The following is a 24,297-nucleotide window of genomic DNA, read 5'->3' on the forward strand; positions in this document are numbered from 1 at the left end:
ATATAGACTTGTTGCGTCTAATGTACTATTTATGCACTGGCCACCGTCTGCTTCGACCACGGCAGCTCGTTGCGCTCGTTTTTGTATTTCTGGGTAAGAGCAAGCGACGTACCACGAGGCGCACGATCTGTGTGCCTTGCGCAGCAGCATTCACAAAGTGACACGCAAACAGAAGCATGTTTCGCGGCTGCACACGCACTGCAAAGCGCATAAAGACGCACGAGTAGAGGAAGAGGGTGGGGGTCATGGTCGTCGAGATCATCGACGGATCCTTCTTCAAGTCCGCAATCGCAGCGAGCGGCAGCGTCCAGTTCGCCACAGGACCCCAGAAGTGCGTGGACTGAATCAGATAGGGCACGTACCATGAAATACTCCCGCGCAGCGGGAGACCGCAGCCAGGCCGTGAATGAGGAGGCCATCGTGGTGGAGAGACGCGATGGGCACTTGTTGGGCATAAATCCTCGACCTCTACGGGCCGCGTGCGGGGCACGCAGTCAGGCACGTAGTGACAGTCAGACAGTCAGGCAGTCAGGCAGTCAAGGCAGGCAGGCAGTCAGGCAGTCAGGCAGGCAGGCAGGCAGGCAGGCAGGCAGGCAGGCAATAAGTGAGTTAGTGATACAGAGTCTACTACACGCTAGCTCGCTACGAAATTAAGAGCGCGCCGAGCTGGGGCCAGCCTGGAGCACCTCAGCCTTGACGTCCTTCTCGTACTTGACAAAGGCCTCCGAGAACATGCCCGCGAGCTTCTTGAGCTCCGCCTCGAAGCCGGCCTTGTCGGCCCAGGCGACCGAGGGGTCGAGGAGCTCGTCGGGGACGGTGTTGACGTGAGTCGGCACCTGGAGGTCAAAGACACCAGGGGCAAAGGTCTTGAACTCAGCCTTGGCCAGCGAGCCATCGTGGATGGCGTTGAGGATGGCACGGGTGAACTTCAGGGGGCAGCGACGGCCCACACCGAACTTGCCGCCGGTCCAGCCAGTGTTGATGAGCCAGGCGTTGCACTTGACCTTGGCCATGCGCTCAGCAAGCATGGTCGCGTAGCGCTGGGGCTGCAGCACAATGAAGGGCTGGCCGTAGCAGGTCGAGAAGGTAGGCGAGGGCTCCACGACACCGTCCTCGGTACCGGGGGTCTTGGAGGTGTAACCAGCAATGAAGTGGTACTGGGCCTGCTCCGAGGTGAGCTTCGAGACCGGGGGCAGCACACCGTAGGCATCGCAGGTGAGCATAATAACGTTCGAGGGCTGCTCGTCCGAGATGCAGGGAATCTTGGCGTTGGGGATGAAGTCGATGGGGTAGGCGCAGCGGGTGTTCTCGGTCAGGCTCGCGTCCTCGTAGTCGGGAATGCGGGTGACGGGGTCGTAGGTGACGTTCTCGAGAATCGAGCCGAAGCGGATGGCGTTGAAAATCTCGGGCTCCTTCTCAGCCGAGAGACCAATGGTCTTGGCGTAGCAGCCGCCCTCGATGTTGAACACACCAGTGTCCGACCAGACGTGCTCGTCGTCACCAATGAGCTGGCGCTGGGGGTCGGCGGAGAGGGTCGTCTTACCGGTACCCGAGAGACCGAAGAACAGCGACACACCGTCCTTGCCCTGGTTGGCCGACGAGTGGAGCGAGAGCTGGCCGAACTTGACGGGCTGCATGTAGTGCATGACCGAGAAGACACCCTTCTTCATCTCACCGGCGTACTCGGTACCGAGAATAACCATCTCGCGGCGCTTGAAGTTGATCTCAACCGAGGTCGACGAGGTCATACCGGCAGTGAAGCGGTTGGCCGGGAACTGACCAGCGTTGTAGATCGTGAAGTCGGGCTCGCCAAAGTTCTCGAGCTCCTGGGCCGTGGGGCGGATAAGCATGTTGTTCATGAACAGGGCGTGGTAGGCGCGAGCGCAAATCACACGGACCTTGATGCGGTACTTGGGGTCCCAGCCGGCGAAACCGTCAAAGACGTAGATGTCGTCGCGGGTGTTGAGGTAGTCGATGGCACGCTCACGGTTGATCTCGAAAGTGTGCTCGTCGAGCTTGATGTTCACGGGACCCCACCAGATGTCGTCCTTGGAGGTGTCCTCGTAGACAATACGCTTGTCCTTGGGCGAACGGCCAGTCTTCTTACCCGAGAAGTTGATCAGAGCACCGTTGGAAGCAATAACGGCACCCTCCTTCTTAATGGCCTCCTCGTAGAGCTGCGCAGCGGGGCTGTTGCGCTTAATCTGGATGCGGTCCATGTCGAAACCAGCCTTGGAGAACATGGTGGTGTCGAGCGACAGGAGGGGGTTGGACTCCTGGTGCGTAGGGAGCTCATCGTGGTGGTTACCGGGGGAAGTCATCGTGAAGTCTTTGTCAAAGCCGGAAGCTGACATTCCTACCGCTAACCAGCCCGTCTTTATATATTGTGCTACTTCGCCCTGACCCCATGCACAGTGATGCACTAGGCGGCGCTTCCCCAGTGCGAACCGCCGGCACATCCGGAGCCAACCGGCATCGCGCAGCATGGCCACGCGCAGCTGCAGGTTCGCGAGATCTCCACCACACGATTTGTCATTTGACCCTGGTAAGCGGACAATACCGGAACCTGCATAGAACTTCGACCCCGCATGGCACGGGCCTACCGGAGCGCTGCCCCGCAGCCGGCCCTTGTCGCCTGCAGGCCGGGCTCGCTCGGATAACTCGGCCGACATACACGTGGCCGACTTTTCTTGCTCGTCGCGCTGCCACTTGGTGGAGTCGAGAACAAAGATGCGGCTCCTGACGCACAATTTGCTCGCTTGTCATGCCAAGGGGTGCGGCTCGTCGTCGAACAATTTCCCATTGCAGCTGCGCAATGTGCAGCTCGAGCTGATCGAGGCCGAATACAACGACGTCTTTCTCCGGGGATTTTTGCCGAAACTCGACTGGAACGCGCTCGTGACCACCGCGCAGCAGGTACGTCCAACGCGAAGGCTTACAGACAGCTCGGCCAGACTTCGCTTCCGGAACAGGAGCCCGACTTTACGAAAGAGGGGCCCAGCGACGAAATGCTGCAGGCGCTGCACCACATCCTCCTCGAGGTACGTCCTCCACACTGACATACAGCTGCACATTGCCGAGGGCGAAATGGTGTGCCCAAAGTGCGCGCACGTCTACCCTATTCGCAGCGGTATCCCGAACATGGTACGTGTGTTTATGGCTCATATCAGCTCCTTGCCGAGCACGAGATTCCCAAGTGATCGGACACACTCCGTCCTTCGCTCATACCCTAGCCTCGTGCGCCGAATGCAAGTAGAAAAATGAAAAAAAGGTACGAAAGATCCTCGGAGATTTCCCTATATGGTACACGATTAGCCACGCAGGAGAGTAGGCCCTACGACAGGATCGGGAGGAACTGGGGTCAGTCACAGGATACGTACGTTGCCCACCACGTAACCAGGCAAGTCGAATGGATCACGCTTGATGGTAAAGCACCACGTGCACGGAATCGGCTTCCCTGCCGGGTTCAGCAACACACAGGTCGTCATCACGGACGGTGTGGTGTTTTCAAATGCATGGCTGGCAAATTGCTCCCTGGTGTGAGTCAGCGGCACGTACCAATAGTTCAGTACCGAGTCCTTGTCCATAAACTGGTAAATGTACTTCCCCAGCAAGTCCTCCTTAGACCACTGGGTGAGCATGCAGAACTCGGCGCCAACCAAGCAAATCTCGCAGGTGCGGCGCCATACGACAGTAGGCGTGCCCGAAAAAGAAATCAGCTTCTCGAATTCGAGAATGGTGCGCTGGAACGCACGTTCCACAAACACTTCATCCTCCCGGCTGAGCGCCATCTGCAGTGCAATCAGCGACGGACGGAAGATGGCGAGGGCGCGTACAATGCGGAGTACGTCGGCCTTCTCGTACTTTTGCGTGACATATTTGAGCAGAATGTGGTAGCCCTCGGTGTAGCGGAAGGGCTGTGTGTTGTCGCTGTACACCTTAGCCACGCGCTGCTCCCAGGCGGCTTCGGCCCCAGCGTCGTTTTCCGACGTGCGTCTGGCATCGTCGCTGCGCGATGTGCCTTTGTCGCTCTGCGACAGATTGCCAGGAGGAAAAACAGAGCTAGTGCTGATGTTCGACGAGGGGTTGCTGAGCATGCGTTGGTCCTCGTATGTGCCCGGCGCCCGGCCAGGTATGCCTTGGTCAGGGTACACGGGCATTTTGTTGAACTCGCCCGAGACGGGGTGCTGGTCGGGCATGGGGCGCACAGGCGGCTGCTGGACATTCCAGCTAGACAATTGCGGGGGCATGGAGCCCTCCTCGGCAGAAGGGGCATTGGAAGAAATGTGGTTGAAATGGGTATAGTTGTCCATCAGGTCCATAGCCGGTGCGGTGGGTACGTCGGGTGAATCACCGCTGAGTATGCTCGAATCAGCTTCGTGCAGCATGGAGGAAAGGATTGAGCACTCGAGCGACGTTGGGTCGAACCCGAAACCAGCTGTGGGGTCAAAGGTCGCCGGCATCGAGTCCGGACGAGGAAATCCACCCGGGGGCGCCTGCTTAAAGATGGATGCTGCGTGAGAATAGAGACGTACGTGAAGAGAACGAATTCGCAGGGTTGGCCATCGTCATATTGTCTGGAACATTGTTCACAAACATTTCGTTCGGTTGGCCACTGTCCGACGTCATGGACTGGTGCATCGGCGAGGCTGCGTCAGCAGAACACACGTACGAATATCATCCTCTTCCAAAAGATACTTGGCCTTCTTGCGGTACCCATCCACGCATTGGTCGCCGAGGCCTTTGCGAATACACCGCTGACAGGGACGCGCTAAGGTCAGAGTGTGGGGACGTACCGTCATCACAGGTCAAATGCGCTTTCTGGCAGTGGTAGCACGCGCGGCTGGCCTTCTTCCGGCGGGACGGGCGCGTCGCTGGTTTCTCTCCATTGGTAGTGCGCTCTGTAGTCTTGGATGCCGAATCTTTGGATTTTGACGCGGGTGGGTTGTTGGCGTACTTCGCCCTGCTGTCTGCCGGCGGAACAGCGGATCCACCAGCGTCGTCGACTTGCATGGCAGCTGCTCGGTCGTGCAATACGCTCTGTGCTACTTAAAGGAAGCGACACAAATGACAAGCTCGAGGTGGAGTCAATGCCAGATGCTAATGCAGACCATCGCAAATGAACCCTTGGCAGCAGCGCGCCTGGGCTTTTCCCCAACGCCGAACCCCTCTGATTTGTCATTATTTTCGCCCCTCGCCCAATCGCGCCCATGGCCCGCCGGCCGAGTGACTGTGGGTAGCATGGCGCGGCGCGAGGACGTGGCAGGCGTGATAGCGTAGTAGACACAGACAGCATAGAAACGAGGCGTGGCACACGAAACACGCTATACGAAAAAGGACACTGTATGACGACGCGCCGCACGGGCACCAGTGGATCAAGAGCCCGTGGCGCCTCGTACGACGCAGCCGTGCCGCGTCGCCGACGCTCTCAGTAACACAAGCTTGCGCGGACATCATCTTCGGTCCTATATGCTACAGCAGTGCTGTGCAGCACTCCATGGGTCTTGTCAAATTGGCCGGCTCAGTGGTGCGCCGGCTGCTGGGGCTTGAACATGCCGTAGGCAAGGTAGATGGCAAAAGCGGTGGCACCGAGGCCAAGGCCGGGGAACATGTTGCGCGCGTAGTAGCGCATGGAGAAGAGGGGGTGCTTGCGCCACGCCTCGCGCTTCGCCCAGGGGTCACGGTAGAGTTCTGGCATACTGTCTGTTTCTGGCGGTAAGCCTCGAAGGTGCATAGTACGTACTGTTCAAAAGCAAGTAATTCAGTACACAATATAATATCACTGGTCAGTACACGTTCGTCTTTCGCGAAAGACGCACCCTTTACGGTCACAGCGTCGCTGAGGCAAGCCGAGGCCGCGGCAGCCGACGAGGCTTGTGTGTCACGTGATTCAGTCCCCCGGCAGCGCGTTCAGTCCAACACGCTTTGATCGCGACGAGGAGGTAGTGCGAGCGATGCCAGCAGAAGCGAGGGTGTGTATATGTGTCTAATCGCAGACCAAGCGGGCGCGTCTTGAACGTCCGATCAAGGATGAGTCGTCCGATGATGACATGCCGCTCAGTGTCCAAAAAGCCGAGGACTCGGACTCGGACGTGCCGATGGCCTCGCAGCAGCGTGAGGACGACGAGGAGGACTCGGATGCGCCGCTGAAGAACGAGGAGAGTGAGGAGGAGGAAGAGGAGGAAGACGATGAGGAAGACGAGGGCCCAAAGCGCAAGCGCGGCGGGAACAAGAGCATGGGCCAGTCCAAGTCGGACATCGAGGGCGGAGGCGAGCAGCGCTGGACGACGCTTATCCACAAAGGGCCGCGCTTCCCTGAGCTATACCAGCCGCTGCCTGAGGATGTCACGCTCAAGTACGAGGGCAAGCCGGTGTCGCTTCCGCCCGATTCGGAGGAAGTCGCCATGTTTTATGCAGTGAAGCTCGAGACGCAGCACGCGCAAAACCCCGTCTTTAACAAGAACTTTTTCGAAGACTTCCAGGATGTCTTGAAAAAGCACCCTCCTGTACGTCTCTCATCTGACCCAGCGCGACGGAACTAAAATCAAAAAGTTTGAAAAGCTCGATTTCCGCGAGATGTACAACTATTGGAAGTCGCTCAAGGATGCCGAGGCCGAGCGCAAAAAGAGCATGGCGCCGTCGGCACGCAAAGCAGAGACAGCGGCACGTAAGGCGATGGAGAACGAGTGGAAGACGTGTATTGTCGACGGCCTGGAGCAAAAGGCGGGCAATGTCACGGTCGAACCGCCGGGTCTCTTTCTCGGTCGTGGTGCACACCCCAAGGCGGGCCGCATCAAGACGCGTATTATGCCGGAACAGATCACGATCAACCACAGTGCCGACCACCCGGCGCCTGCGCCGCCGGCAGGCCACAAATGGGGCGAGGTCGTGGAGAAGAAGGACGTCACTTGGCTCGCCCTCTGGCGCGAAAACATCAACAACGGTTTCAAGTACGTCTTCTTGGACGCCTCGAGCACGTTCAAGACCGAGTCGGATCGCGAGAAGTTTGAAAAGGCACGTCGCTTGGACGAGTGCGTGAAGCGCGTACGTGCCGACGTGCTCAAGAACCTCACGTCCAAAAACCGCGTGGACCGCATGGTGGCTACGATCGTGTGGCTCATTGACAATTTCTCTTTGCGTGCAGGCAACGAAAAAGGAGAGGACGAAGCAGAGACCTACGGCGTGTGCTCGCTGCGCTGTGGTCATGCAACATTGATTATGCCAAATCAGGTCAAACTGTCGTTCCTTGGTAAAGATTCTATGAAGTTTGAAGAGACGCTCACGATCGGCAACAAGGACGTCTTTAAAAACATCACTATGTTCCTCAAGACCGACGGGACCAAGGTCGACGGGACCTACACGCGCAAGGGACCGGAAGACCCCATCTTTGCCGCGCCCAAGTCCAAGAGCAGCAAGATGGCACCCCTCTCGCCGGATGCCGTGAACCAGTTTCTGGGCAAGTATATGAAGGGCCTCAGTGCCAAGGTGTTCCGTACCTACAATGCCTCGGCTACCTTCCAGGGTCTCTTGGACCAGACGGAGGACTGGCTTGCGCAGCGGCCAACGGCGCAGGAGCGCGAGATTACGCCTGCCAACCTCCGCGTGGCATACAATGAGGCGAACCGCCAGGTGGCTATCCTGTGTAACCATCAAAAGACGGTGAACCACGTGGTGCTGAGCAAGGCGCTGGACCGCACGCGCGACAAGATCTTTGCGCTGCAGTACCAAATCTTCAAGGAACGGCAAAAGCTTCTGACGCACTACAAGGCAGCGGATCTGAAGAAGGAGTACCTTCCGAAGGAGCACGACTTTGCGAAGAATTGGAACCTTATTCTGGAGGAACCGGACCTAGACAAGTCGCGTATCAAGGAGCACGAGGAGACCATGATCCAGGACAAGAAGACGCGCATGACCACCGCGTTTGAGCGCCAAGAGTCTGAGCGCAAGTACCAAGAAGAGCTGCGCAAGCAGGCGGGCGAAAAGGTCAAGAAGGAGGAGGAGGACGTGAAGCCTGCCAAGATCACGACGCGCGCGCAGCTCAACGAAGAGCTCAAGGGTCTTGATGAGCACCTCAAGCTCTTGGAGCGCGAACGCAAAGCGAACAAAAGCGAGTCGTCAAACTGCAACGTGCCGTCCACGGCACGCAAGATCCTGAACAAGTACGAGGCCATCAAGAAGCAGGAGGCGGAGATGATGAACAAGAGCAACACCAGTGATGTCTCGCTGGGCACGTCCAAAATCAACTACATCGACCCGCGGATTACCGTTGCTTGGCTCAAGAAATGGGACGATCGCCTCCAAGCCGAAGCTCCTCAGAAGAAGCAGCAAAAGGTCAAATCCGAAAGCAAGGAAGCACAGGCTGCCAACAGCGCGACGAGCGAAAAGATGGAGCTGAACTTGCAGGTCATGAACATCGGGCAGTTCTTCCCCATGACGCTGCAGAAGAAGTTCCGGTGGGCGGCCTTTGACGACAACGGAAAGGACATCTCTCCGCGGTGGAGCTTCGTCAAGGACGCGCGCAAGAAGATGCGCACGCTTGAAAGCGGGTCTCGCAAACAGGAAGAGTAGTATTCAAAATTGCCAGTAGGTACAGGGGACGGTCGGTGCACAATGAACGCCCTGCCAGTTTCACCGGGCATTCATGTATGCACAACGAAGATAAACTTCCGATTCAAGGCAAGATGGCCGAGTGGTCTAAGGCGCAACGTTAAGGTTACCTTAATATAAGAGCTTCTAGCTTCCGTTGTCTTCGGGCGTGGGTTCGAATCCCACTCTTGTCACATTTCTTTTTTTTAGGATCCTCCACACTGGAGGGAGAGCACATGGGCCGTGACTTGATCATGACTCCCGCGCATTCTTTTCTTTTCTTTTGGTATCGATTGGCCAGCTACTGGGTCCTTGTTTACATTACGTGAGCGTTGATTCGAGCCATCCCCTCTGTGGGGCATCAACGGCAGCGACGCCATTTTCCGTCGCTGTTGCCGTCTTTCCGCCTGCAGGCTCCGAATGGGTCCCAAAGTAGAGTTCGGCGCTGGCCGCAACTTCATCCACATTGTCGTTGCCCGACGGCGTCTGGAGCCAGCTCGCAGTGAGCGGAACGTAGCTGGTCGTAGTCCCCCCATGCGGTTGGAGCATGCGCTTTACGGCGCGGTATACGTACGGGACATGCGTGAGGTTCGCAGCGCCCTCATCGTCGTCCTCGTGCTGCGATCCACTGTCGTCGTCGCTCGAGATGCGGATAGATTTGCGCTTGGACGATGATTTCCGTTTGTTCTTGGACGATTTGCGTCTCGGCGGCGTGTCTTCTGACATGGCATCAGAGTCCTTCGAGTCATCGCTGCTGCTGTCCTCGTCCGAGCTGCTGTCGCGGCGGTTCCGGCGTGCACGCTTGCGGTGACGGCTGCTACCACGCTGCGCGCTGCTGTGGCGCTCCGGCTCGCTTTCGTCCGACGTATCCGAGTCCTCGTCGTGGTCCGAGCGCCGCGTGCCTCGCCGGGCTGTCTGCGTTGGCAGGACGGGGATCTTTTCGATTTCATTGTCGTAAATGAGCAGGTCAAGCAATGCGACCACATGCTCCGGCTCCAGCTCCGTGTCAGTAAGTTTGGCTGCCTTTAGGTAGCGGTGCACGCTGGTCGCCGTCGGCAGATCGGCCGTGTGGGACGCCGGGTACAATGCCGAAGAGCGTCCGTCCTTGGGCCACGACTTGGACTGGACATACCTCAAGCACGCCATTGACAGTTCGTGGATAAAGCCCGTGTCCAGCTCATTGTCCGTATACCACGGGCCACCCGACAGCTCGATCGACGGGGTGAGATCATACAGCATATAGATTTTCCGCGTCGGAAACTTGACCGACTTAACCGCCTTGACCAGCTGTTTCTGTTCCAGCAGTTTCAGGCAGCGATTCATGATCGTCTGGTGCAGATTCGTGCGTGCCTTGATCATTTTAGTCCAGATGCCCTCGTTCTTGGCGTCCTTGATGTGGTTATAGATGATGAGCTCGTTCCCATCCATCGTTCCGAGTCTGGGTCAGTCATTTGACGTACACGCTAGCCTCGCCCTTGGAGATGGCGACATACTGGATGCCGTTGGGCCCCTTTTGCGCGTTAAAGAGGCTCTTTTTCAAGAGGCTATTGATCACGAGGAGCTGCTCCTCGATCGGCACGTCATTCAGACGGAGCGCTAGTTCTTCGCCTGTCACAGTGTGGTCCGGTGCAGCGAGCGCCGCGGCGTGCGCGCGCTTCTCGAGCGCCGTCAGCCCGCTCACGTCCGGCCCCTTTTTCGGCGGCATCCCAGTGCTGGACCAAAAAAAGCCACGAGGCGAAATGCCGTAAAAAGGGCCATTTCTCCACATTGCAACATCTTTGCACCATCGCGTCGAGGCGCTAAGGATGGCGGGCTGCGCTACGTCGGCATTGGACCCGGTCGGTATGAAGCCGACGCAGGAGGAATCCGTCATAGGGGATGACCTACTGCAAGCCATCACGGACACGACCGCGCAGCCGCTGCATACCGTCACCCTGAATGATACCTCGATTCTGGCGATTGCTGTCTATCAGGAACGCGGCCTGCTGTTTGCCGGCGCCCAGGACGGCACCATCTTTGTATGGGACTTGGTAACGCAACAGCTGCATGCCACGCTCATTGGACATACGCGCAGCGTACTTGCGCTCGAGCTCGCCGCCGAGAAAGGCTGGCTGTTTAGTGCCTCGTCCGACAGCACCGTGCGTCTCTGGAACGTGCGTGAGCTCGAGCCCCTCGCACTCATTTACCCCGCGACAGACAACACAGGCGATATCTTGACCATGACCTGGTGCTCTGCACTGCATACCCTCTATCTTGGATGCCAGGACACGTCCATTCAATGGATCTGCATCACACCCGAAAAGCTCAGTGAGACGCCGCTACATGCCGTGCCCGAGTCGCGGCCGCACAAGTTCTTTGACTCCATGTCGCGCGCAATGTCCGGCGCGTCGAGCCCGCTGCCGCTCGCCGTGCGCACGGCCGAGCAACTTATCCGCCGCACGGCCGTGCACATGGCCAGCAGCGTCGCGACGGATGCGCATCCTCCTCTGCCGTTGCGCGCATGTGCGCCGATGCAAATGTCGGTCCTCGCTGTGAACAAAACGTGCGTCATCCCTTCGGCCCACTTTGGCTACGTCTACAGCCTGACCATCGTCCCGGTTGCGAGCGGCGCTCCGATACTTGCCAGCGGCGCCGGCGACGAGATGATTCGTCTCTGGACGCTGAATGCGGACGGCATCCTCTTGCAGCACACGCTCGAGCTTCCGCTGCCGACGGGTGATGCGATCCTCACGCTCGGCGCGTGGGAGAGCACGCTGCTGGCCGGCAAGCAGGGCGGAACGATTGACGTGTGGGACATTGATAGCCGTACGCTGATCCGCACGCTGCGTGGCCACAACGACGATGTGCTGTGCATGCAGCTCGCAGAGCCGGGCGCGGAACGCACCTTTTTCTCGGGCAGTGCCGATGGCCATGTGTGTCGTTGGGACAAGTACTTCCGGTGTACTGCGCGCTGGGCCGCGCACGACGACATTGTGCAGACATGTGCAGTGTACAGCGGCAACCGCGCGGCCACGTCGCGCTACTCGTGGCTTACGGCGGAGCCTGTGCTAATCACCGGCTCCTCGGACGAGTGTGTGCGCCTGTGGTCGTTTGAGCCGCCGGCCGCGGTGCCTGCGGCGAGCGAGGAGGCGGCTGTCCCTCCCTCGCTGGTCCAGCGCCTTGCGCGCTTTATCCGCTACAAAAGTGTGTCGAACGGCCCCACGATGCTGGCCGACGATGAAAATATGGAAGATTCGCGACAGGCCGCGCACTTTTTAAAGACGACGCTGATGGAGCTCGGGGCGAGCGATGTGCGCCTCGTCTCTGGCGGCGCGCGTGCGAACCCCATGGTCCTCGGCACGTTTCGCGCGTCAAAAGGCCCTGCGCGCCGCCGCTGCCTCTTTTACGGGCACTATGACTGTATTCCCGCGAGCGGCGAGTGGGACAGCAGCCCGTGGGAACTGAGCGGTCGCAACGGCTACCTGTACGGCCGTGGCGTCAGCGACAACAAAGGTCCAGTGCTGGCCGTTGCGTACGCCGCGAGCGAGCTGCTCCATGCCAAGGAGCTGAATGTGGACGTGGTGATGTTGGTCGAAGGCGAGCAAGAGACCGGCTCGAAAGGCTTCCAGGCCTGTCTGCGCGAGCACAAGGAGCTGATTGGCAAGATTGTATGTATCTCTTCTCACCCAGGACGTTGTGTTTGTCTGCAACTCGTACTGGCTCGGCGAGCAGCGCCCCTGTCTCACGGTCGGCCTGCGCGGTGTGATCCAGGTCATTGTGCGCATTACCGGCTTGCACGCCGACCGGCATTCGGGTGTCGACGGCGGCGCGGAGCGCGAGCCGATGATGGATGTACGTTTTTTTTTTAGCTCACCCAGATGATCAAGCTCCTTGCCACGCTTACCGACGGTGCGGGACGTGTCGCGCTACCCGGTTTCTATACCCATGTCCGTCCTGTCGAGGCACAAGAGCGTGCCTACTATGAGTCGATTGTCCACGAGGCGCGCGGCCCGCCGACCAGCGCCGAGAGCCTCATGGCGTTGTGGTGCATGCCCTCCTTTACCGTGCACCGCTTGACGAACAGCAACGCGGGCCACTCGACCGTGATTCCGAACTCGGTCGAGGCGTCGCTCAGTGTGCGTATTGTCCCCGACCAGTCGCTCGATGCGATCGAGCAGCTGCTGCGCGACAGCATCCAGCGCAACTTTGACGCGCTGCAGTCGACCAACCGCATCGAGGTGTCCGTCTTTCACCGCGCCGACTGGTGGCTCGGCTCGCTCGAGCTGCCGTACTGGCACGCCCTTGCCGAGGCCATCGAGGCGGAGTGGGGCGAGCCGCCAGTGCGTATCCGCGAAGGCGGCTCGATTCCCGGCATGGCGATCCTCGAAAAAGAACTCGGCGCACAGGCTGTACATCTCCCTATGGGCCAGGCCTCGGACCACGCACACCTGCCCAACGAACGCATCCGCCTCGTGAATCTCGAAAAGGGCCAAGCGGTCGTCCGCCGCTTCTTCCACACGCTCGGTGCGATGGACTAAATCGGATCGTAGCCGCTGCGTGCGCCGCCCGACCCGCTCGACGCCGAGCGAAAGACGTGGCGAAAAGCGTCGCGAGCGAGATAGGGCGTCTCGCGCCAAAAGTCGCGGTTCGGCAGCAGGTCCCAACCCCGTGCGCCGTAGTGGTTGTAGTTTATCCAAATCCCGCCGAGCAAGTACAGCACCAATGCGGCGAGGGCCACCCAGAAGAAGAAGGAGATTAGCAATCCGATGCTCCTGAAGAAGCCCGGCGAGGTGCTCGGATGCCGGCCGTGGCACACCTCGCTCGACAAAATGTCCAGCGCAAGCGGCGCCTTGCTGTCCCAGCTCAGGTGGTCCGACGGCCGAGCGATCGGCACCTTGTGCTCTGGGCTGCAAAAGAACTGAACCTGGGTCTTTTGCACAATCTCGCCCCAACTCGGTGCGGCGAGGTGGATGATGAAGCGAGGCGCATTCGCGCGCGCGGGTTTGCGCTCGAGCGTCTCGGCAAGCTTGCTGGTCTCGGCCTTGGTCGCGGCCGGGACCACCTGCTCGATGCGATTCTCGCCGTGCTTCTCATTGGTCACCGACAGACACACGAGCGTCCCGTCCGGGCACTGGTCTTCGGCGTTCTTTGCCTTGTCAATCGGCAAGGGGTTGCACAGGTCGATCTGCACCTGTGTCCGCGTGCGGCTCGGCGGCGTCGGCACAACCGAGTCGATGCTCAGCGGCCCATTGGCAAAGACGGGCGCGAGGTCCACCTTGTCGTCCTGGCCCCGCGCCGTCTTGCCCGTGTAAATGCACGGGTCGGCGCGCACCAGCAGCGCAAGGAGCACCACGAACCAGGGCCAGTGCATCGTGGTACGAACTACATCGGGCCGCATCGGGCGGCGGTATCTACAGCGCTAATTCTCTGGGATGCGGAAGATGGTGATCTCCTGCTGCTTGAAATAGCGGCGGTTCTCCTCGTCGATCAGGACGAGGTTGAGGTAGTAGCGCGTGCTGAACTTCTTGTTCACGTCGCGGAAGGTCGGTGTCAGGTCAAAGCCGCCGAGGAAGAGCCGGATGGGAATCGTCTCGCCACGCACCGGCGCGCCGTCCATGATTTCAAATTTGGTGATGGTCTCGGACTCGTTGTACTGGTTCGGCACCGCACCGGTCGTCTCGCGCCGGATAATAGAGAGCTCCATATGCTTGATTTTGATGCGGACGAGCAAGAAGTAGATCTTGCCGACAATCACGTCCTTTAGATGGTACTTGGACTTGTTGTACTCAAACTCAATGTGCAGGCAGTCCTCGATACCCACTTCCATCTTGATCGCATTATTCGAGTCGGGGGGAAGGCGGAAGGAGTGCACCCAGAGCTCCCGCTCCTTGATCACGTCCGACATCCGGCGGCTCACGGTCACGCGCAGAAAGTAGCGCAGCTTCACATTGATGCCATTGTAGCTCTCGTACAGCTTTTCCACGTTCTTGAACTCGAACGGAAGCGACTCGGACTCGCGCAGCTCGCCGGGCATCGCGAGCTCTTGCACGAGCGAGAGGAACTCGTAGTGGTTGCCGCGGTCAAAGTAGAGTTCTGTATCAGCTTAAAAAAAAACGTACCAATGCACCCGATAAACTCAATCTTGACGCCATCGTGCTGCATCCGCTTGGTATTCCGGGGCTGGATCACGACCGAGCCCCGCAGGCTCTCTCCGTCAAAGTACACCGGGAGCGTCTCTTTCGCGGGACTCTCGAGCTTCACATCGACTTGTTTCCGATCATGCTCATCTTCGAGCCGCACATCAATGTCGACCGGCGTCGAAAAGCTAAAGAGCGACGACATGCTCGCCCCACGCGTCCGTCGCGAAGTGCAAGCAGCGCCGGGGCCGCCGCTTATCTCCATCGCTTATTTCCTCGCGTGATTTTTGGAAAGGGGATACATCATTATACAAGCTAAGATCTATAAAACAGGTGTGCATGAACAGATCTCTTTGCATTAACAGGTCATTAGGCATCCTTCTTCCCAAAGTGAACCGCGCCTTTCAGCACGACCCAAAGCTCGGCACGATCTTCCCATAGCGGCAGAATACCCACCGTAGCGATAGAGTACAAGAGCCACACAAAACCGAGCCAGACCCACGCACCCAGACCAGCTGGTTTCCAAATTCGCTCCGATGTCGCGACTGCCGGTATGAGAACCACCAGAATAAACGAGGTAATGGACGAGATCCAAATGACACGCTTCGCCGCTTGGTCAATCACCGCAGGATCGAGACCAGCGGCACGGACGTATTCAATGTTGTCCTCGCCGGGGTCGCGGTAGTGCATCGAGGTGGCGCAAGACTTTTCGGCCTTGTCGAGATCCTCGGGGGTAGCCGTACCGGAGCCGTCCTTGAGCAGCACCGGCATGTCCGGCTCCGCAAGTGCGTCCTCCGGCGCGTTGAACGCACGCGTGGCCGCAAAGTTGTAGTTCTGCGGCGAGATCAGACTCCAGACGCTGGTGATGATGGTCGAGACACAAATCGACACGAGGTTGCCCGCCAGCGTGGGGTACTGCTTGTTGGTCGTGGCGATCGTCACCTCGCCGTACAGCGCGTAGGCCGTCACGAGCCAGCTCAGGATACCGAGGCTTAGACCGACAAGCATGCCGGTCACACATCCCGCGGGGTTCGTCTTCTTCCACGTCAATGTACCAAAGATGGGGAAGACGGCAGGAGAGACAATAATGCCCATCATCAGGTAGAGCCAGCCGAGCGAGATGCCGGCATAGTTCCAAATCAAACCAAAGATGGCCATGATCAGCGCCCAGACCAGCACGACGGCGTGCGAGACCAGTTGGATGTGCTTGCCGCTCGCATCGCTCTTAAAGTACACCTTGTACAGGTCAAAGGTAAAGACGGACGAGACGGCAATCTGCTGCGCGGACGTCGCCGAAGTCACCGCCAAGAAGATGAGAATCAGCACGGCGACCGCACCGCCCTTGCCGCACATTGCGACCGCGACCGAGGGCGCAGGAAGTCCCGAAGTGATCTGCAGCTCAGTGAGCTTTGCCATGGTCGGGTCGGTCCCCATGAGTGCGCGTGCAGCGAGGCCCATTGTAGTGGCAAAAAGGAAGGGAATCGGGAACCAGGCACTGCCACCCAGCAGGAAACCGCGGGCGGCGGTCGTGGGCAGCGACGCAATCGAGCGCTGGTGGTACGACTGGTCGCAGAACACGGTCGCGAGGTTACCACAGATATTGATCACGCCAAAGATGAGGCCGTGCTTGGAGCGCATCGTGAGGTACGAGCCGCCCGCGTTGCCCTCGACCGGGTTGGCCTGTGCACTGGCCGTGAGCATCTCGGACATCTTCTCCAGGCTGCCAATCTTCCCGTTTCCGGTCCAGATCGAGAAGAAGAAGTAGAGGATAATGACGAAGAGTCCGATCGTGTGCGAGTAGTCGGCAATGAACGTCGCACGCAGACCACCCGTCACTGTGTACACCGCGACACTCGTGGGAATCAAAAAGACACCGGCAAGGACATGAAGGCCGGTGAGCTCGGTGACGACCGCTGCGCCACCGAGCACGAGCTGCGACGAGACGAGCAGGTTGGTGACGAGCGCGAAGGCGACAAACAGCGCGTGCACCTTTTTGCCGTAGCGGATGCGGACCACTTGCAGATAGGTCGCCACGAATGGCGCACAGGTCTTGATTTTGCAGGCCATAACGGCACACAGGAAAATTTGCAACGAGGCGCCGGCCGCGTACCAGTATGCTCCCGACACACCGTAGTTGAAGGTCATCACGGAGCTCTGCAGCAGCGACGCGGCCCACGTCCACGCAGACACAATACCAGCTGCGACGAGACCTGGCTTGACGGAGCGGCTTGCGCTATTGAATTCTTCGACATTCTTCGAGTCGTGATCGGTAAGCCGGTCCTGGATGAGCGTAATGAGCATCATCAGGCCGGCGAAGGCGAAACCGAGGCCGACAACGACGGCCCAGCCGACGCCTTGACCAAGCACTTGCGCGGGAGAATCCGCCATCTTGGACTCGGTGTTTGATGGAAGGTGGCGTTCCAGTTCCAGTGGCGCCTTTTATCTACTGGCTTTGCACGTTCCGTTCCTACTTTCTCTGCATCGCGAACAGCTCGATTACAAAACCTTCTTCGTCGTTATCAACGTGTAAAAGTAATGATAACCCGGTTGCTATTACCCCCTTTTGTGATTGGCCAGATCACCTACGCGAAAATCTCGCTCGTTAAATTGGGCCAGTGACGAGCAGCTGCGGTGACAAGTGCGCATCTTTCCAAATCGTGGGTTCGATTTTTCTGCAGAATGCTTTTTTGCGCCACATGGCGCTTGTTACCGCAGGAAAGGCGGGGGAGGGGCCGGGGCTGCGGAGTCGGCGCGTTATCTTTTGCCAGGATAGTGTTCATTACTGCGCATTGGCGGTGCCTTTCGAATAAGCTTTTGCATAGATAGACGACTCTTGGCGCATCCTTTGCTAGGTCCTCGGTCGCCTGACGAGGCGATAGGCGAGCGAAAGACGCCACGTGCTTGCGGAGGCCCGAGTCTCATGACATAGAGAATAGATGGGGTAGGCGTCCAGAGCCCCTACGCATACTTGCTTATCGCTCCTAATTTAGTCTACTAGCTACTCCCATGCTCCTTTTCCGTACCACGAGTCAGCTGCAGAAGCAGCAACAAGCACGCGCCCCCAAGCTGGCGCGAGGCTTTCGCGTCTACTCCTTCATGACGCTGCGCAGCACCGCGGCCGGCTACCGTAGCTCGCTACCGTATGCCTGATAAGCTGGGGTCGTCGCGAACCTGGACGACCTGGCTATCTAGCGTTCCTCCTGCGCATACCAGTCGGCCGGCGCTACCAGCTGTTAGCAGTGCGGCTGGCTTTCTCTCATGCACACCAGAACGCACGCTTTGCCCTGCGAGAGACGGTTCTTATCGCGCTTGCAGTATCTCTCATGACTGCGAGCATCGTTTGCGCAAATCATCCCCCACCCTGTACTCCTTGTCGCTCTGCCTCCCCATATCATGTAGATTTCTCCACAGTAAGTAAGCGCAACCGCATGCATTCTATCACGATACACGAGATGTCAAAGGTATGGTACATGACGTTGTAGCATGGCACTGGATGCCAGTACATTTATTGCCGCCCACGGAAACCGCCGCTGCCGCCACGGAAACCGCCGCCGCCGCCGCCACGACCGCCGAAGCCGCCGCCGCGGCCGCCGCCGCCGCGGCCACCGAATCCGCCGCCGCGGCCGCCAAAGCTACCGCCGCCGCGGCCACCGAAGCCACCGCCGCCGCGGCCGCGCGGCGCACCACGGCCGCCGAATCCACCACCACGGCCGCCAAAGCCGCCGCGCGCACCGCCGCGGCCGCCGCCAGCGCCTCCGCGCTTCTTGGGTCCCTTGGAAACGCTCTTGGGCTTCGGGAGGAAGCGCTCAATCGGCAAGAGACGGTCGTCCGAGATGTATACGGTGTCCTCCGCCTTGAACGACGAGGCGACGATGCCCGGCTCGGTCTTGATCGTGAAGAACACCTCGTTGATGGGCCCCAAGATCTCGTCGACCTTTCCGATCTGCGACTTGTTTTCAAGGCTGGGTGAGCAAGGACACGTACAAAATCGGAGCGTTAAAGTAGGGAACGTGCTTCGGGTCGGTGCCCGCACAGAACATCTCGCCCTCGACGGCGTGCTTAAAAGTACCAAACGGAATCACGTTCGCAGGCGGGCCGGCATTGGCCATGCCGCCACGCCCGCCGCGACCGCTAAATCCACCGCGTCCACCACGACCACCACGAAACATGGTCGCTTTCCTGCAACGTTCGCGGCACTGGCAAAAAAGAAAAGGCACGTGACACTACTTGGCGGGGCCGGGCGCCTTTGCGGCGAGGTCCGCGCGGAGGGCCTGGCCGAGCGCGATGTACTCGTCGAGTACCTCGGGATTAAGGAGAGTCGATTGGTTGATGGTGCTGAGGGGTGCGCCATTGATCACTGGGTAAGTAAATAGACGTACGCTTTTTCACAGGCACCTCGACGCGCTTCCCGTTGAGCGTCTTGGGGCATCCCTTGACGCGGCGAATGTACGTAGGGACGTGGCGCGCGCTGCGCTGAGCACGAATGATGCGGCGCGCCTCTTGTTCAACCGCATTCCAGTCCGCCTCGTCTGGCGTGACGAGGAAGAGGACCACGACCTCGTCGTCCTTGGCCGGGGTCTTGAGCGCGACCACGAGCGAGTCGCTGATCTTGGAGAGCGGTGAGGTCTCGGCGATCGCCTCGGAGCTCTCGAGCACCTCGTAGATCTCGGCGCTGCCAAAGCGGATTCCGCTGGGGTTCAGGATACCGTCGGAGCGGCCGAGCATGACGAGGCCGCCGTGCGGCGAGCGCATGACCAGGTCGCCGTGGTACCAGACGCCTGGGTACTGGGTATAATAGCTGTCGCGGTAGCGCTCGTTCGGCTGGCGCCAGAATCCGAGCGGCTGCACAGGGAACGGCTTCTTGCACACAAGGTCGCCCTCGACCATGTCCGGCACGCGCTCGCCCTGCGAGTCAAACACGTCGACGTCCATGCCGAGCGCAATGCACTGCAGCTCGCCTGCGCGCACAGGGAGCGTGACGTTGTTCGAGGCAAAGAGCGAGCAGAGGTCCGTGCCGCCAGTGATGCTGCCGACCTGCACCTTGTGCCCCACGAGCTTTTCGCAGTAGAGGTAGAGCTCGGCACGAAGGGGCGAGCCCGTGGAGAGAATTGCACGGACCTTGAGCTTGTCGTGCAGCTCCTTGGGCTCGTAGCCGCGGCGCTCGATCATGGAGAGGTATGCGGCCGAGGTGCCAAAGACGGTGATGCCGAGCTCCGCCGCGCGCTCCCAGAGCACGCCGGTGGGGAAAGCCGGCGAGCCGTCGTACAGCACCGCGGGGCACCCGCTCAAGAGCGAACCCACGAGCCAGTTCCACATCATCCAGCCGGTCGTGGTGTGCTGGAAAAAGACGTCGTCGCGGCTCAGGCCGCCGAGCAGCAGGTGCTCCTTGCCGAACTGCAAGAGCATTCCGCCCGCACGGTGCGTAATCGCCTTGGGCTTGCCGGTTGTGCCGGAGGAAAAGAGGATCCAGAGCGGCTGGTTAAAGTCGAGCTGCTCGTACTCGATCGTCGACGCCGCCTCGCCCTTCTCCGGCGCTCCGCTCGCGAGAAAGTCGGCCCAGAGGTGGCGCGTCAGGCCATGGCCGTCCTCCTCGCCCTGCACGCCGTCCGGGCGGTCGTTGGCCTCGGGGTGCGAGCCCGGGTAGGGGATGACGATCACATGCTCGAGGCCCGCGCGCAGCTCGTGGCGCGCGCGCTTTGCGCGCGGCTCCTCGCCGTCTTCGCCTTCGCCCTTTGCCTCGCGGTCCTGCTCGGCGAGGATGCCGGCAATGGTCGAGTTGAGCTTGGCCGTGTGGTCGTGGAGCTTGCCGTTGTACAGCACCGCGTTCACGCTAAAGAGCACCTTGGGCCGCACGGTAAGCAGGCGCTCCAGGACACCCGCAGTGCCAAAGTCCGGCGCGACGCTCGTCCACACCGCGCCGACCGCGCTCGCAGCGAGGAACGCAATCATGTTTTCCGCCGTGTTGCTCGCGTAGCTCGCGACCGTGTCGCCGACCGTGACACCCATCTTGCGCAGCGCGCGCACCGCACTCGCGACGTGCTCACGCAGCTCCTTGTAGGTCATTTTGCGCGTGTCCTCGGCGCGCTCTGTGCACGAGATCAGCGCGATGTCCGCGTCGCGGCCGTGGTGCAGGATATTTTCCGCAAAGTTGAGGCGCGCACCAAAGAACCACTCGGCAGGCGGAAACATGGGCGCGTCCTTCGGCACGACTTCCGGCGCCTGCACGGAGGACACGACGCCGATCTCGTCCCAGACCGCCTGCCAAAAGGGACCGAGGTGCTCGACACTCCACTTGTGCAGATCGGCGTACGTCTTCAGATCGAGGCTGTGCTCCTTGTTCACACGCTCGCGGAACTTGTCCAGGCGCGCCTCGCCCGGCGGCGGCGTCCAGACAATCCGTCCCTGAATCGGCTCCTCTGTAAAGCTCATCGCGTTGGGGAAGCCCCACCGTCTTCGTTTAGTCACGTGACAACCGGGTTGGGTGGATCGTGCGCGCGACGTTTGCCACCCGTGTGCCGCGCTGGCCACGGCAGCACCGCATGGAGCCGGTTCGTGCGTCGGACGCGCCTTCGTCGCGCAACAATGTATTTTTTGAATCAGTGCATTTGCCGTCGCCTCCGAAGGCCAAGCCGCCACTGAAGCTCGACCGAAAGTTGCAGGGGCCACCGCGGCGGCCGACCGAGCTATCGGCGAAGCGCGGGCACGTCAAGCGCCCGTCGTTTGGGCGCATGTCGACGGAGCAGCGTGTGTCGGAGCACGAAAGGATTCGTGCGGATGACAGTGTAGATATCCGTGTCTTTCTTGAGCGCGAATACAAGCTCGGCGAAGGACGCAACGCAGAAGTATACCTCGGCGCCTACCGGGACACGCACCTGCACGAGGTGGACTGGGAGCTGTGTGCGGTGAAGCGCATGCAGGTGGACCGCGAGTCGCAGCTCGCGGGGCTCGACGAGGCGTTTGCGCTGCGCCGCCTCGGGCCGCATCCACGAATCGTGCGCCTAATTACCGTCATGGACGAGGTGGGCGTGCGCGCCGAAGGCGCCGAGGAGTATGTGCCTTCTGCGACCGACCTGCCCCGCCTCCTCATTTTGCTCGAGCATTTGCCGTTTACTATGGCGACGTTCGTGCACCGCGAGCCACACGCCGTGGACCTCGAGCAGTGGATGACATGGGCGACGCAGCTTGCGAGCACCGTCGAGTGGCTCCATGCGCGGGGCTGCGTGCACGGAGACATCAAGATGCAAAACGTCCTGCTCACGCACGACCTGCAAATCAAGCTGTGTGATTTTACCTCGGTTCTTTTTTCCAACGCGGCTGTGCCGGCGACCGACTGCCTGACGGTCGGCACGCCCCAGTTCCGCGCGCCGGAGCTCTTTACGACCTCGCGCTGGACGCCGCGCGAGGGCGAGGACGATACGCATCCGGCGCTCTCCTACACGCTCGACATCTTTTCGCTCGGCGTGCTCTTGTATTCCCTCGCGACTGGCGTCGAGCCGTCGCGCCGCGTGCGCAGCGTCATGGCGATGCGGCAGCGCCAGGCGCTCTTCTTCCAGTCGGAGGAGGACGATCGGATCGAGCGCATGTCGATCCATGACGACGACGACCTGCGCTCAAGCCCGGCGACGCTGCGCGGCGTCGAGCGCTCGCCGGTGCGCAGCTCGTCGCAGATGAGCGATCGCTCGCTGCGCGTCGCGCCCGTCGCGATCGAGCGCCTGCTTGACCCCTCGCCGCTGCCCCACGGCGTGCTCTCCACGGCGCCGCACAAGCCGGCAGCGGACGCGGCGCAGGTGCTCCGCACCAAGTCGCTCTCGGCGACCTCACGCAACGTGCACGGAAGCAGCCTGAACCGCTGCCTCTCTACCTCGACACACGAGCCCGTGTGGCGCACGCGCATGCGCCCGGAGCGCACCGTGTCCGACACGGAGCGCCGCGTCGTCGGCCGTGCGCGGGGCGTGTCGCAGGGCAACTCGCGTGCGCCCCATGCCGCGCTGCTCCCGCCGCTCGAGCTCGGGAGCGAGTCGCTGGTGTCGGCCATGGACTCGGTCGTGCTGCAGGGCGATGCGCCTGGGACACATTCGCCGCTGCTACAAGGTGATGCGCCTGGGACACGCTCGCCGTTGCTGCAGCCGCCGAAAGACCCTCGGCCGATGCGTTTGGACGACCTGCATCAGCCGTACCCGGACGGCGCGCCCGCGCTCATCCTCCCCGGCGGAGGTCGGCTGCCCGACCATATCCGCGCGCTGATCCAGCAGATGGTCTCGCCCCACCCCGAGGAGCGCCCGAGCGCCGCCCAGGTCCTCGCCGCGCTCCACGCGCCATAGTGTACATTCTAATCACGTGACCACTGCGTCTTCCACCATGTACCTGCTGGGCGCGTACCTGCCGGACCACAAGCTGGTGCGCGTACGTATCCGTGCTAACGTAGATTGCGCTCACGACCTTTTACGGCATCTCGTATGATACCGCGGCGCGGATTTGCGCGCGGATTGGTGTGCACGAGCGCGCGACGGTCACGTCGCTGACTGAGGCGCAGATCACCGACTTGTCGGCCTACCTCTCTTCGCCCGGCCTGATTCCCGCGCGTGGCCCCTCGCCGACGCGCGCGGCGGTCGCAGGGAAGGAGGCAAAAGCGCCCGAGGTGGCGACGCCCCCTCCGTCGCAGCGTGCACAGGCGTCGAGCGACCCGCTGCGCTCGATCATGATCGAAGGCGACCTTCGCCGTGAGATGCTGGGAAATATCGCGCACCACCGCGCCATTGGCACGTACAAGGGCCGGCGGCATGCGAACGGCTATCCCGTGCGCGGCCAGCGCACGCAGCGGAACGGCCTCACGGCCCGCCGCCTAAACCGCCTCGAGCGCCGGCAGCTGTCGACGGCCGCGGGCGGTGCGGCTGTGCCGTCGCTCACCGAGCTCCTTGCGCCGCTGGCGCGCCTGCGTTTTGTAGCATGATTACACTAATGAAACAAAATGGCTACGCTAGAACAGGTCCTCAAGCGTAAGCTGCTTGGCGACGTCGGTGTTGTTCACCATGTCGAGGAACTCGTGAAAGTCGAGTTTTCCGTCGCCGTTTTTGTCTGCCTCCATGATGGTCTTGTCGACGATCTGCTGCAGCTGCTGGTCCTTCAAATTACCACCGACCATCATCTTGAGCACGAGAAACAGCTCGCCGTTTGAAATATAGCCGTCGCGGTCCATGTCGTAGACTTTAAAGACAACTGAATGAGTTTAGACACGTACAGTGCAGCTTCTCCTCACGGCTCCCTTGGCTGCTAAAGACGCTCAGCCCATGCACAAACTCTTGAAAGTCGACAGACCCGCCGCCGTCTGCGTCAAAGATGGAAATCAAGCGGTGCGCCAGCGGGTTGTTGGCAATGGCAGGGATCTGCAAAAACTCGTCGCGGTCGATCGAGCCAGAGCCATCGCGGTCGAGTTTCAAGAAACGTTTCTTCAAGCGCTGTATCTCTGGAGCGGAGACTGCGTTAGTCACGACACATACAGTTGGTGCTCCGCTCCATGTCATTCAGCAGCTGCGAGCCTTGCTGCCCCATCGTCGTCGCTGCGGCTGGAGGGCGATCGATCACCCACGTGGCGATC

General features: G+C 60.4%; 16 protein-coding genes and 1 non-coding gene across 17 annotated transcripts; 6 read left to right on the forward strand and 11 right to left on the reverse strand.

Moving 5' to 3' along the window:
* Positions 1-29: 29 nt before the first annotated feature.
* On the reverse strand, positions 30-419 carry RIM2_1 (Pyrimidine nucleotide transporter, mitochondrial; the record flags this gene model as incomplete). Its single annotated transcript, XM_060266427.1, has 3 exons — positions 30-89; positions 113-340; positions 363-419. 3 exons carry the CDS (start codon positions 417-419, stop codon positions 30-32), a joined length of 345 nt encoding a protein of 114 aa, XP_060122410.1.
* Positions 420-650: 231 nt separating this feature from the next.
* Positions 651-2,321, reverse strand: PCK1 (phosphoenolpyruvate carboxykinase (ATP); the record flags this gene model as incomplete). The annotated part of the gene is made up of 1 exon (XM_060266428.1): positions 651-2,321. One exon carries the CDS (start codon positions 2,319-2,321, stop codon positions 651-653), a length of 1,671 nt encoding a protein of 556 aa, XP_060122411.1.
* A 409-nt stretch (positions 2,322-2,730) lies between these two features.
* Positions 2,731-3,200, forward strand: MJAP1_002493 (uncharacterized protein; the record flags this gene model as incomplete). Its single annotated transcript, XM_060266429.1, has 4 exons — positions 2,731-2,916; positions 2,955-3,041; positions 3,067-3,144; positions 3,171-3,200. The coding sequence occupies 4 exons, from the start codon at positions 2,731-2,733 to the stop codon at positions 3,198-3,200; spliced, it is 381 nt and encodes a 126-aa protein (XP_060122412.1).
* Positions 3,201-3,334: 134 nt separating this feature from the next.
* On the reverse strand, positions 3,335-4,802 carry ERT1 (Transcriptional regulator of nonfermentable carbon utilization; the record flags this gene model as incomplete). Its single annotated transcript, XM_060266430.1, has 5 exons — positions 3,335-3,355; positions 3,381-4,513; positions 4,536-4,649; positions 4,673-4,757; positions 4,797-4,802. The coding sequence occupies 5 exons, from the start codon at positions 4,800-4,802 to the stop codon at positions 3,335-3,337; spliced, it is 1,359 nt and encodes a 452-aa protein (XP_060122413.1).
* Positions 4,803-5,521: 719 nt separating this feature from the next.
* On the reverse strand, positions 5,522-5,698 carry MJAP1_002495 (uncharacterized protein; the record flags this gene model as incomplete). Its single annotated transcript, XM_060266431.1, has 1 exon — positions 5,522-5,698. The coding sequence occupies one exon, from the start codon at positions 5,696-5,698 to the stop codon at positions 5,522-5,524; it is 177 nt and encodes a 58-aa protein (XP_060122414.1).
* A 352-nt stretch (positions 5,699-6,050) lies between these two features.
* On the forward strand, positions 6,051-8,568 carry TOP1 (DNA topoisomerase; the record flags this gene model as incomplete). Its single annotated transcript, XM_060266432.1, has 2 exons — positions 6,051-6,506; positions 6,529-8,568. 2 exons carry the CDS (start codon positions 6,051-6,053, stop codon positions 8,566-8,568), a joined length of 2,496 nt encoding a protein of 831 aa, XP_060122415.1.
* Positions 8,569-8,675: 107 nt separating this feature from the next.
* Positions 8,676-8,780, forward strand: MJAP1_002497. Its single transcript has one exon. It is a non-coding gene; the product is annotated as a tRNA-Leu (tRNA).
* Positions 8,781-8,907: 127 nt separating this feature from the next.
* RPC34 (34-kDa subunit of RNA polymerase III (C)) lies at positions 8,908-10,291 on the reverse strand (the record flags this gene model as incomplete). Its single annotated transcript, XM_060266433.1, has 2 exons — positions 8,908-10,024; positions 10,047-10,291. 2 exons carry the CDS (start codon positions 10,289-10,291, stop codon positions 8,908-8,910), a joined length of 1,362 nt encoding a protein of 453 aa, XP_060122416.1.
* A 100-nt stretch (positions 10,292-10,391) lies between these two features.
* MJAP1_002499 (uncharacterized protein) lies at positions 10,392-13,103 on the forward strand (the record flags this gene model as incomplete). The annotated part of the gene is made up of 3 exons (XM_060266434.1): positions 10,392-12,233; positions 12,256-12,417; positions 12,444-13,103. 3 exons carry the CDS (start codon positions 10,392-10,394, stop codon positions 13,101-13,103), a joined length of 2,664 nt encoding a protein of 887 aa, XP_060122417.1.
* Positions 13,104-13,320: 217 nt separating this feature from the next.
* ATG27 (type II membrane protein) lies at positions 13,321-13,936 on the reverse strand (the record flags this gene model as incomplete). Its single annotated transcript, XM_060266435.1, has 2 exons — positions 13,321-13,337; positions 13,360-13,936. The coding sequence occupies 2 exons, from the start codon at positions 13,934-13,936 to the stop codon at positions 13,321-13,323; spliced, it is 594 nt and encodes a 197-aa protein (XP_060122418.1).
* Positions 13,937-13,984: 48 nt separating this feature from the next.
* Positions 13,985-14,907, reverse strand: vps26 (Vacuolar protein sorting-associated protein 26; the record flags this gene model as incomplete). The annotated part of the gene is made up of 2 exons (XM_060266436.1): positions 13,985-14,658; positions 14,685-14,907. The coding sequence occupies 2 exons, from the start codon at positions 14,905-14,907 to the stop codon at positions 13,985-13,987; spliced, it is 897 nt and encodes a 298-aa protein (XP_060122419.1).
* A 164-nt stretch (positions 14,908-15,071) lies between these two features.
* MJAP1_002502 (uncharacterized protein) lies at positions 15,072-17,090 on the reverse strand (the record flags this gene model as incomplete). Its single annotated transcript, XM_060266437.1, has 1 exon — positions 15,072-17,090. One exon carries the CDS (start codon positions 17,088-17,090, stop codon positions 15,072-15,074), a length of 2,019 nt encoding a protein of 672 aa, XP_060122420.1.
* Positions 17,091-18,207: 1,117 nt separating this feature from the next.
* GAR1 (H/ACA snoRNP pseudouridylase subunit) lies at positions 18,208-18,871 on the reverse strand (the record flags this gene model as incomplete). The annotated part of the gene is made up of 2 exons (XM_060266438.1): positions 18,208-18,664; positions 18,687-18,871. 2 exons carry the CDS (start codon positions 18,869-18,871, stop codon positions 18,208-18,210), a joined length of 642 nt encoding a protein of 213 aa, XP_060122421.1.
* Positions 18,872-18,925: 54 nt separating this feature from the next.
* On the reverse strand, positions 18,926-21,131 carry MJAP1_002504 (acetoacetate--CoA ligase; the record flags this gene model as incomplete). The annotated part of the gene is made up of 2 exons (XM_060266439.1): positions 18,926-19,059; positions 19,082-21,131. The coding sequence occupies 2 exons, from the start codon at positions 21,129-21,131 to the stop codon at positions 18,926-18,928; spliced, it is 2,184 nt and encodes a 727-aa protein (XP_060122422.1).
* A 110-nt stretch (positions 21,132-21,241) lies between these two features.
* MJAP1_002505 (uncharacterized protein) lies at positions 21,242-23,023 on the forward strand (the record flags this gene model as incomplete). Its single annotated transcript, XM_060266440.1, has 1 exon — positions 21,242-23,023. The coding sequence occupies one exon, from the start codon at positions 21,242-21,244 to the stop codon at positions 23,021-23,023; it is 1,782 nt and encodes a 593-aa protein (XP_060122423.1).
* Positions 23,024-23,060: 37 nt separating this feature from the next.
* Positions 23,061-23,652, forward strand: MJAP1_002506 (uncharacterized protein; the record flags this gene model as incomplete). The annotated part of the gene is made up of 2 exons (XM_060266441.1): positions 23,061-23,105; positions 23,128-23,652. 2 exons carry the CDS (start codon positions 23,061-23,063, stop codon positions 23,650-23,652), a joined length of 570 nt encoding a protein of 189 aa, XP_060122424.1.
* A 27-nt stretch (positions 23,653-23,679) lies between these two features.
* CNB1 (Calcineurin subunit B) lies at positions 23,680-24,251 on the reverse strand (the record flags this gene model as incomplete). The annotated part of the gene is given in 3 exon segments (XM_060266442.1): positions 23,680-23,918; positions 23,959-24,177; positions 24,191-24,251. 3 exon segments carry the CDS (start codon positions 24,249-24,251, stop codon positions 23,680-23,682), a joined length of 519 nt encoding a protein of 172 aa, XP_060122425.1.
* Positions 24,252-24,297: the final 46 nt, after the last annotated feature.

The sequence above is a fragment of the Malassezia japonica genome, chromosome 4 (genome assembly GCF_029542785.1).
Source record: "Malassezia japonica chromosome 4, complete sequence".
In the NCBI taxonomy this organism is placed as follows: domain Eukaryota; kingdom Fungi; phylum Basidiomycota; class Malasseziomycetes; order Malasseziales; family Malasseziaceae; genus Malassezia; species Malassezia japonica.